The 11,739-nt window shown below is 39.4% G+C and overlaps 1 protein-coding gene across 6 annotated transcripts in view; it reads left to right on the top strand.

Moving 5' to 3' along the window:
* Positions 1-11,739, top strand: part of LOC103458589 (AT-rich interactive domain-containing protein 1B-like) — a 199,298-nt gene that overhangs the window by 45,112 nt on the left and 142,447 nt on the right. For 5 of the 6 annotated variants that reach the window (XM_017302539.1, XM_017302538.1, XM_017302537.1 and 2 more), the window contains exon 3: positions 6,539-6,694. In XM_017302539.1, coding sequence (XP_017158028.1) covers positions 6,539-6,694 — 156 coding nt within the window. The remainder of the gene's footprint in view (positions 1-6,538; positions 6,695-11,739) is intronic. The other variant, XM_017302536.1, reaches the window with a different exon arrangement.

Here is an 11,739-nt window from a genome sequence, read left to right as displayed (position 1 = left end):
ATATATATTAATCTTCTGTTAATGCTGGAAAGAGACTGTGAGGTGTAACAAGTCTTCAATGATATATTTGGAAAAATAAGTCAATTACATTTTTTAGAGGCACAAACGGCCACCCACAGTCTGTACAGTCTTAGTCTGTGACCTGAGTATTCTCTGTGTATAATTTTACTGTCTGGTGTCTATTTTTACCTTCTCATATGTTTAAGTGGTTTAAAATTGATGGCCATCCTTTGCTGTTATTCTGTTATAAGCGGTTGTGGTTTGGCGCATTCCCTTTGATGAAGCCTTTTCCACCAACAAAACACAAACACAACATTTTTGGTTCTTGTTAAAAAGCACTTGCACGTCTATTGTAATAACAATAAATGCATAGTTAATATGTATACAATTTTGAAATTTTATAGAAATGTTGGGTTTTTTGCAGAAATTATACAATTCTCAATTTACTGTTTACTTACAAAATACCTCTGTCAATATCTACGGCTTTTTAAGATTTCTGTTCTTTTTTTTTTCCACAGTCAGAATCTTTTAGGCGTTACATGTGACACAGCGAGAGCACAGCAAACACGGCAGGTCAACTAAAAATTGTCACTTTTGTGTTATTTAAATGCCTCAACCTCTTGCAGTGAAGAAGCTTTAGAGAGAAAAAAGGTGAGCCAGCTGCCACTGTTGTCAGGAGTTATTTTGATAGTGGTACACTTTTTAATTCCCATGACTGACACATCTGTCAACACTGCCACTCCTGTCTTACCTTTCACCCGCTGCGTTCCCTTTACTGAAACGTCCTCTTTGATATCTGTTGTTAAGTCTGCGCTCGGATTTATCAGCTGCTGGAAATTTTTAATGTGGAGAGAAAAAGCCTCCGTTTCAGATGCTGCCTGTCTACAACTTGGATTGTTTTAATGCTGCTTGCTTTAAATGTGCTTGGGTAGATGTATTTTAAAATTATTTGAAGCATTGTATCATGGCAAAAGTAGTGGAAAAAGAGAAATGCGTAACCAGCTACGTGCAGTTTTTTTTTCTCAATTCAATATAGAAATGAGTGAATATGATATAGGACTGTTTCTCAGTTGCTTATCACTGTATTGTGATCTATTTTCTTCATCCAAAACTCATCTTTTATATCTTGTCTGTGTCGCTCTGTTCTCTCCACAAATCTTTTTGCTTCGATGTCTTTATCCATCTCTCCCTCTCTGTCTTTATCGTGCGAAACATCGCCTTATCTCTTCCTTTAAGTATCTCAGTATGTAACACCCGTTCTCTATCTTTCTTCATGCCTATCTGTCCATCTCTGTCTCTCTAAACATCTTCCCTTGCCAGTATAATGCCAGATTCTTTTGTGCTTTCCATGCCCTGTTTCAATTTCTGGCAGCTCAGAGGGAAATTTGTTCCTTTAAAAGAAAATGTTATAGTGTCTTGCAAAAGCAATCACACGTCTGACTTTTTTCCACATGTTGCCATCTCAAACTTAATTGCATTTTCTTGAAATTTAATTAGAGAAACATGAAAAGTAGTGCATAATTGTGAAGTGGAAAAATGAGGATCAAATGTTTTTTGCAAATTATGAGTGTGAACGTCACCCTGTATCTTTAATATTACTATATACAGTGATCCAACTAAATATAGAAGTCACTCAATCTTAGAGGTATATTGCTTTTTCAGGTTGCTTCTCTACATGGACTTATAAGAAAGTGTGAGGTTTATCCTAATAAACCTTAATTACAAATGGGTATAGTTTTGTCTTAGTAATACATGCATCTGTTCTGTCAAGATTTCTTAGAGAACACCAGTGAATAAACAGCATCATGAAGACCAAATAAGACAGCAAACATGTCAGAGAGAAGAAAGTTGTGGGGACGTTTAAAGCGGAGTTAGATTAGAAAATAATAACCCCCATTGTGAATGTCTCACTGTTCAATCACCAGAAAATAGGAGTTTAGCACAGTTTGCCACAAACCATATAGGTAAATATGAGAAGGTGTTCTGGTCAGATGAGACCAAAATTAGCATTTTGTATTAAATTTTGTCCCCAAATACCCCACAGTAACTCATGACAGTTGCAGCATCAAAACCCTGTTGGAATCAGCAGAAGACTTGAGACTGAGGTGGAAGTTTTTCCAGCAGGACACTGATCCAAAATATACACATAGTTGCTTAATGAAGGGCTTTCAGTCACAGCACATCCATGTGTTGTAATGGCCCAGGTTAAGTCCAGACCTAAATCCAATTGAGAATCTGTGGCAAGATTTAAACAGTGTTCAGACCGTTTCCAAACTCTTTTTACTGACCTTACATTAATTAAAAATTTTAGATGTGCAAATCTGGTAGAAACATGCTCTGTGTTTCTTATATATAGAAGATATATATACATGTATGACTTATTACCGTTTTAACAAAAGGTGATTCTACAGAATATTGACCAGAAGGGTTGAATACAAAGGTACGCGACACTTGCTCGAAACGGCAAATCCTTTTCTTTCATTCTACAAATACGCACTGCTTTGTGCTGGTCTGTCAAGTGAATCAAAGTAAAACACGTCAACATTTTTCTCTGGCATTGTGAAAAAATGTGAAAAAGATTTAAGGATGTGAATACTTTTTTTTTTTGATAAAATAGCACTTATTTTTACCAGTTGCCTTGCTGGCATGTAAATGTTAAAAGCTATGCATCGCTGATGTGTGTGCCTGTCAAGCCTGTCAGGATGTGGGTGTGAATGTGTTCAGGGGTCAGTGTGATGGCACTGGTTAGTGCTCTGGTTGGCTGAGCCCATCTGTCACTCAAAACGGGGCCAACCTCTGGCCCCACTCACCAGTCAAGCGCATCGGTACTTTGACAGAATTATGAAGATTTCTGTCCGTTCTTCATCGTCCCAATTGAATTACAAGCGGTGCCTTGTTCTGTGCAAGGCTTTTTTAACGGCTGATTTAAGGGACTTGCACCTCTGCATGTACTTCACATGCACCGTCTGCTTGAATGAGAGTTAGCATGGCAATTTAATGCAAAAGAGAAACTTTATTCCCTGCCTTTTCATACAATTCTTGTTTTGATAGATTTTTGATTGAGTTATTCTCAGTTTGTTGTGCTTTTCGGGTCTTAATATACCACCAAGGCTTTTGTTTTCATCACACTGCTGCGGCAGTTTATGGCGAATTATTTGCTTCGCAGGACGTCTATCCTGCGTCATTTCTCCCCACAGCATTTCACATCTGTTGCCGTTTCATTACAGACGTTTATTTGACACCATGTGCCTGCCAAGACACTCTGGATAAATCACACTGTTATTTAGTCTGCTTCTCCGCACCTGAGTGAAAGCAAAAGGCAGAAAATGGTCTTATTTTCTCCTTCCAGCGGTTATTTTATTGGTGCAGCCAGCAGCACAGCAAGTCTGTTTATCGCTAAACATATTCCCAGTCAAAGAGCATCAGGTTTCATTGAGTTGGTGTGTGCTCAGCAGGTACAGTGCATTTATGCAGTCTGCCCTAGCGATCAAACAGAAGCTGCGTCTGAATAACTCTTTCTTCCCACCCAAAGCCACTTCGGCAGGTTGCTACTCGTTAGACCTCCGGTCTACCTTCTGCCTGTGTGCTTATTTGACTGAATGGCAGGGGGTTGGTATTTCTATCTTTTCATATTTGTGACTGTCTTACTTGATTGTCTGCATGCTATGGTTACATTTTTGCAACCCATGCCGTTGGAATGCAACAATGACATACATGCTTTAGATGCTCTAATGAACAGTTTAGAGAAAAATAGTGGTTACACAATGAATTGCTACTAGATCTGAAAGAGATCATGCCCAAAGTCTGCTGCTAGTTATTACATTTGACGATGAGTCAAAAAAGCTATCCTTGAATTAATGGCCCAAAATTCACTGCGTTGGAAAATCATTAACACTCTGTGTTGTCATATCATAGTCACACTTCAGAGTGTTGTAATTGGATTTCATGGGATAGACCAAAACAAAGCACCACATAACTGTGAAGATTAAGAACACTTAAATATTGGTTCAAAAAAATAATGTAAGTACAAATTGGGGTTATTTGCATGCGCATTGTACACAATTTACAACACTTGTTTAAAATCCAGTGTGACTCATTACATTCAGAAATCATGTTGATAGTGATGGAGCTGAAAATCGAGGCGTGTTGGAAGAAAATATGTTAAAAGCTACACAAGACATGACTGGTACAGATGTTCACCTTCCATCAGTCTCAAACATACAGCCACAGCTATAATGGAATGGTTCAGACCAAAGCATATTCATGACTCAGAATATCCCATTCAGAACTAAATATATCTCTTCACAGATGCCTTTGACCCAAGCTGACTAAGCTTGAGTTATTTCGCAAAACATAGGAAAATTTTCAGTTTCTGAAAAGCTGGAAGAAAAAAGACTTGCAGATGTAACTGGAGTGAAAGACACTTCCATAAACTATTGTCTCACAAGGGCGAGAAACAAAGACACAGACACATCACATTTGTTAGGTTGTTTTTTTTATTTAAATATATACCAGAGAATTTGCATTCAGACTATGAACTGATCAGCCATTTTTCATGCTGTTAATTGGTAAGGGTAGCCCTAAATTTATTCAGCGTTAAGTCACATTTCTTTCTCTTTTTTGTGGTGGTCTTCTGATTAGTCCTAGTCTGTGACTAGGAGATTCTTGTATCTGCATGCGTCTGAAAAGAGGAACCCTCCAATGGATTTCTGGTCTTGATTGCCTAATCTTCAACAATCTGAGAACAGCGGTGTTCCTGTTGAAGCTCACCGTGTTACACCAGACTGTCAACACTAATAACTGGACAAGGCTGCTTCACTTTCACTGGAGAAGCTTCGTTGCAGGCCTAATAAAACGCATATGTGAGAGAGCGAGTGAGCAATGGTTTATCTTTCTGCATTCATTCAAGTATTAAAGCATCAAATAGTAGCTTAGTGTGTGTGCGTGTGTGTGTGTGTGCGCGTGTGCGTGTGTGTGTGGGTGTGTGTGTGTGTGTGTGTGCAGTTCTGGCTGCTGGTAATGAATCCAGTGGTGCTGTTGGCATGAGCAGGGCCATGCTATTAACCTCTCTGCTAGCCGGACTGATCTCATCCTGTCTGTCCATCTCATCGGCCTAATGACACGCTCTCTCACTGTAAGCTCTGCTCACACACATGCCCACAAACCTGTCTTCGCTAATCAAATTCCCACTGAAGTGAAAAGTATTCAACACTGTCCAATCACTGCTATTGAGAAAGTCAAACACATTGAGAGAATATTTCTTTTCTTACAGCCCACTCAATGGAAGGCTCTCTTCAAAACCTGTTTCAGACGTAGTAATATCCACTGCTACTCTGCTGCCACCAGATCAGATTTCACTATGTTCTCCACAAGCCTTGAGTTTCATCATGCCTTTTATGTTAGAGGGGTTTCTCTCTCATAAAGCCTCTGCTCCGGCTGCATTGCTCTTATCTGACAAAGCTGTATAGTGTGGTAATTACGTCATGTCAGAGGGCCCAGTAACGCCATCATTCGAGATATAAATCATGCTAAGTTTAAGAGTTTTACTTTGCTAAGGAAGATTTAAGACGACATCTTAAAGTAAGGCTTTGGAAGTGAACGACAAGCTTGACAGATGCCCCAAATTATGGCCTGGTGCAGATTTAACGAGTTTGTGGCAGAGCAACATGACATGATGAGAAGGAAATATGACATTAAAAGTGCTGTCGCTAGTCGTAAATGTTGTTTAATAATCTGTTCCTGGCTGTTTGTGTAAATGTGTGGCTGTCTCTGTGTGAATAAGGAAATCCACGCAGCAGTTAGAACACCTGGCGCTGTCTGTAGTCATAACAAACAACATGAAGGGATTAAGTCTACATTTGTATTTGTGCCAGCTTGTTACATGCACTCCTTGTTCGCGTTTTCCCTCAAAACCACCGTGTAATATAGCATTGCCGCTTGGCACGGCTTCACCCCTATGAATTAGTTTTTTTTTCTTTTCTGTTCTGTCCCGGAATGCTACCAATCATCCACGTGTCCCTCGTTAAGGTTACGGCCTGGGATGGACCTGCAGTAATATCTAGCACTTCTGAACTCATCTGTGAGTTGACCGAGTCAGAGATAATGTAAAGAGGTGGATGCATTTGGCAAACTGGAGGACATAAAGCTAGAGGTGTCTTCAGCAGGAATTCATTAGGCGGAGGGCTGATCGGAGGCTGGTGTTTGCCTTCCCCCTTTTAGAGTCTGCAACTCAGGGACAATTGGTGATATTAGAAAATATTATTTGCGTAGTTTTTGTGTGGCTTTGGGCAACGTTTCTGCTTCTTATCTCCATGCCAAAAGCATTCCTCAGCAAGTTAGAGACTCCTTTTGTGAGACTTTTGACCACAGCACAACTCCATCAGCTCCTACTCCTCCCTGTCTTGTCGGATTCTTAGAGTTGTGAAGAAGTTAATGCAAATACAAGCTGTTTAACATGAATGATTAGAACTGAGTAGCAGTTGTATCAACATTTCCCCTCTAATAAGTTTGATTTCTTTTTTCTTTTTTTTCAATTCAGCAGGTTGCACCATATGGCCAGCAGTCGATGGGAGGGTTCAGCAGAGAGCAGCAAGGCGGGCAGCAGGGAACCCCTCCGTACTTCAGTCCTCCTCAGCAGACTCCCACAGGCCCGTCCCAGAGTTCCTACCTGCAGCCTCGACCACCTCCGCAGCAGGTAGTGTCACTCACACACAGAACACTCTGTCACTACAAAGACAAAGGTGCATGCTGCAGTTTATTGCCAAAAGAAATCTCTCCTGTGTTGTTAAGAAAAAAAATTGTAGAAGGTATTAAAACATTTGAGTCCTGTCACCTTGCAGCAAGAAGCTCCTGGGTTCAAACCCTGACTTGGGGTTTTTTAGGTCTATAAATAAGTGTGTTGTGTGTCCAGAGTGTACCCTGCCTCCCAAATATTTGCCATCATATTTTTGTGTTGGACTGGTGACCTATCCAGAGTGTACCTCGCCTCTCGCCCATAGACCGCTGGAGGCAGGCAGATATTGATATATATGGATGGATGGATGGATGGATGGATGGATGGATGGATGGATGGATGGATGGATGGATGGATGGATGGATGGATTTTTGCTGTGGTTTAAAGGCATTTTAATGAGACGGAAGAGAAAGTGTTGGAGTGGTCACCGTTTTCTCCAGCTGTATGAAGCACCAATTAGCACAGTACTCCCCCTTCAAAATAAAAGCACTTCCTGTTTAATTTATTTAGAAATTTGAGATTGCATATATTGACTTAACACATTCCACTATTTTTCTTTGAAGATAATTGCATATTCATATTTGTAATAATTTACTTACTTTTTTGTTTGTTGAATTGAATGTTCTGTAAAAGGTCTATGTTACATTAGATTTAAAGGTTTAAGGTTTAGATTAAAGGCTTAGCAAAATGAATATAATCACTCTTGATAGATTAGGCTTTTATTCTGTACATGTCTCAGTACTACGTCCACATATGTTGGAGATTTTGTATGCACTGAAGTCCATCAGATGAAAAGCCAACTCTCAGAACAACAGAGGGTCTGGAGTGCAGATATGGATTGAGACATTTCCTTCTAAGTTTCCAGCTGCTTTTCTGTGGAACATTTCCATTCTGTAGCTGGGGTTCAAGGAGTTGTATTTTTTGGAGTTAAGTGAAGCCTGCCAATGTGTTTCTTATCCACTGTTGAGCATGGGGGATATGTCAAGCTGCATAGAGGAACTGTGGGCCACAGCCCAGCACCGAGTCATTGTAGAGGAGAGCAAAACAAAACAAGAGCAAGAAAAGAACAAGGTAGAAAAGACTGCAATGAGAGAAAATAGAAAGCAAGCAAAACGGAGAACAGCAACAGTCTTTCCAGAAAGACAAAGAGGTTTTTATTTTATGATTGCAAGGAAACCTTTTATGCATGATAAAGCTTGCAAGCAAGTGGATAGTATCAGTATGCAACAAAACAGGACAAAGTATTTATTTCATTTTTACCATGTATTATTTTGGATCCGGACAAAAAATGTCTGTGCATACAAACTTAGTCAATAAAGCTGATTGCGATTTTGTCACAGGAAGTTATAACAAATTTTGTTTTGTAGAAAAATTTCCATATCAGGGATCAGGCATTTTTATTAAACACGCGTCGTCATTGCAGTTCACTGTTGTTCAAGTATCGTTCCAAATGTCTTTTTTCATCCCAGGTGTTAAAGACATGCATCTAAATTATGTGCAGATATGTTTAAAATCTGCACAAGCTGATGCTATCTGACAATAGCGAAGGCATTCATATTCTAATTTACCAAGATAAATGCTTTTTTCATTCAAATTGCAATATTCACTAAGAAAAAAAACGGCCATACAGAAAGACACTGAGCACAATGGCAGGTAGTTACAGAAAGGAAACTGTAAATCTTAGCTTATAATTTACATACAGTGTCAGAGACAATCTGGCTGTGACTCTTACTCTTGTTTCCTCACCTACGACACGCACACACACACACACACACACACACACACACACACACGCACACACCTACACACACGCACACACACACACACATGCATATTTTACAGCTTACTGAGCAAACGTTGTTCACTTTAACAAGGAGAGGCTAGGATCCATGGCCACATTGACATTTTCCGACAGTAATGGTGTGTTTTCATCATGGCTGATGATATGGCGGCAATTGACCCACGTTGACATTTATACTCTAGGTAGTTCAGCCCGAACGCACTGATTGGCTCAGGTCTCATTTCACCTGTGCTGATAGGTTCCTGATTGGTTACTATGCCAACCTCTGAGGTGACCACAGAGCAGGCTTCCTGTCGTTTCTCATTGCAATGCATGCACAGTATTTTATATTTCAATCAACATGCACATTTGCATCATTGCTACATCCTGCTGGTTTTACCTATAATCAAGAAATCCTTCCAGCGGTATGTGTTACAGCTATAAAGCATTTTGTGCTTCAGCAGCGCAGCGGGCGATGTCTGTGAACTCCTAGCTTCTATCTGCACACCAGCACAATATAGCCAATAAATTCACACATTTTTATCAGCTAATAAGCCTCTAGCTTCTATACTTTCCCATTACTCGTTAAAGGTCTGGCTCACCAATCAGCAGTCCACTTCATAATAAACTTACTGAAAATACTTTCTGAAAATGGAAACGGGCAAGAATATCTTTGGAAAAAGGGTGAAACGTTGAATATTTTTCCTGTAAATTACATCCAAGCTTCAATCTCAGTTTAGATCAATGACTAAATACATTTGATCAACCATTAAAAAGTGACATTTTGCACATAAGTTAGTGTGTGCAATGGCTTTAGGACTTTAGGTTTGCAAATTCTCTGTTCAGTGAAGGTTTTAAAGTATGAAATAAATACTAAGAAGATATCAGAATGAATTTAAACAACAAAGAGGCTCAGTCCTTGTTTTTGATTTTGTATCTAAGAGGTAAACATGTCTGAAAATTGAACTCGCACAGCAGAGTTGGGCAAGATTACAAAAAGATGATTTTTTTTTGTATGCTTTGAGCTTTGTGTTATTACTTTCATTTTTCAGTCCTGAGCGATTGTGTTCGTCTTTTTCAGCATCCACACGTGTGTGTCGGCTTGTGTCTGCGCGTACACTAATCAGGCAGGCGTGGTGCCGCAATTCTGAGCTGTGAAAAGGTCAAACGGTGACCTTTGCCTGTGATTTCTGTGCTGAAATGAAACATGATGTGAGCCGCACCGAACGGATTACACGCACGCACCCGTGCACAATCGCCAGCGCACGCCAGATTACGATGTCATTGTGGTTTTGACCCCTGTTTTCTGACCCTGCATTACTCTGAGAAATCCAAGCTGAAAAGTTCTTTATTTTGTTCTTCCGGCGCTCTCAGCAGTTCGTTTTCCCCCTACTCCACTCCCATTAACCCCAGCCAGAGGACATCCTCTCGCTGATGGAACCATTCCAGCTGCCTTTGACACAGAGTTTGCTGTGCAACAACTGCTATTAGCTGGTTTTTGTAACGAAATGGAGCAAAAATGCCTTCCTTCTTTGAGCCTGTTGCCCTCTCATGACCTCATCTGATTGCAAGGAGAAAAACAGGATAAAAAAGACATTTTCAAAGATATCAGCATTCATACAGAAAATAAAAATGTATGTAGCACCACTTTGGAGAAGAGAATTTTAAAAGCATATGATAGTCGAGAGTAGAAGATATCGTTGAACTGGTGTTTGAGAAAAAGAGTGGCTCTAGTTTATATTTAAATAACTAGAGTTTTCTAATTAGCGCTTTGAAAAAAGGGTCTCCTTACAGTTGTCATACTCTATTACAAATAGATATGAAAAAGGTAAAGAAAATGAGTCTGTAAATAGCTTTAGACAGTATGTGACCTAATTTATTATGTTGAAACTTCATTATGCACTGGACAAAAGCCATCCAATTGGCATATATTTGACCTTAGAGCCAGCTTAATAAAAAAACAAAAGTCCAGGCCATAAAAACAAATGCTAACTATTTACCAGATATACTGATGGCAGCATAAAAGAGGTACAGAGCCACTGAAAAGTATGTGCACCTTCAGAGATTTGCACTTTTTGTTTTGCTTTTTTTTGTAAATCAAGCACAAACAGCATGTTTAATGTCAGGTCACAGCATCTAAACTTGATTCAAATCCAGACTTTGACTAGGCCAATGTTAGTTTGTTTTTGGGACTATCTGGTGCATAATGGATTATTGTCCTGCTGTATAACATCAGAAATTGAGTGTGAGACATTTTCCTTGGGGGTTTTCTAGTACAGAGCAGAATTTATGATTCCATCAGTTAGAGTCGGTCATCCAGTTCCTGAACAACCACAGATCATTACACTGCCACCACCGTGCATGACTGTAAGTGTGATGTTCATTTTCATGTTGCTTGTTTTATGTCAGAGTCAACTGTATAAACTTTCTAAAAAATGTTTGTCTTGTGAGCCCACAGAATATTTGCCAAAAATCTATATGATTATCTAGTTTGTTTGTTTTTTGTGATCCTTTTAGTCAGCAGTGGTTGTGCCCTTGAAACTCTGCCATTTAGACCATTTTGGCTTGTTTCTCATTACTAAATCATTAATCTACTTCTGGGTTCTTTTGGGTATTGGATGAAATCTTGGAATACCTCTGGTTGTTTATCTTGCCCCTGGAAAGTTTCACCTCTTTTTTTCTCAATTTATGGTCAGTGACTCTTTGATTCACTCTAGTTCCAAGATTTTGTATCTGGATTTTTAGCTGATTCAAATGAGCTACAGATATTATAATGACACTTCATTCTAATGACAGATAAAATTTCCTCATTCATAGCCTTTAATTCATAGCAGAACAATTTAATAATTTGTCAGAAGGGCATAATCTGAGGAAGATGATATTTTATGGAGCATATTTGCTTTACAGGGTTGCATACAGCAAAGTGTAACAGAGTAGGCTGTGCAGCTGAGTAGAGCAGGTGAAAAGCAACTCTGGCCATCTGCCAGACCTAAACTCATAATGTTGTTCTGCCTTTGATCAGCTTTCCCTTGGAGCACACACCATTTAATTTTCATTGAGAAACAGTGTGTTAAACTGATGTTTATAGACTCATAACGTTAAACAGAATTTAGCTGCACTTTGTTTTAGTGTTCTTTAGAATCTGTGGTAGATCGTGTGCTCTATTCAAGTGAGGCTCAAATTTGACTGCTGGTCTTTGGGGGAAAAAAAAAAAAAAGCAGTGAGC

This window comes from Poecilia reticulata, linkage group LG22, assembly GCF_000633615.1.
Source record: "Poecilia reticulata strain Guanapo linkage group LG22, Guppy_female_1.0+MT, whole genome shotgun sequence".
NCBI lineage: Eukaryota > Metazoa > Chordata > Actinopteri > Cyprinodontiformes > Poeciliidae > Poecilia > Poecilia reticulata.
The sequence above is the reverse complement of the archived record's forward strand: the minus strand, read 5'-3'. Positions and strand labels throughout refer to the sequence as shown.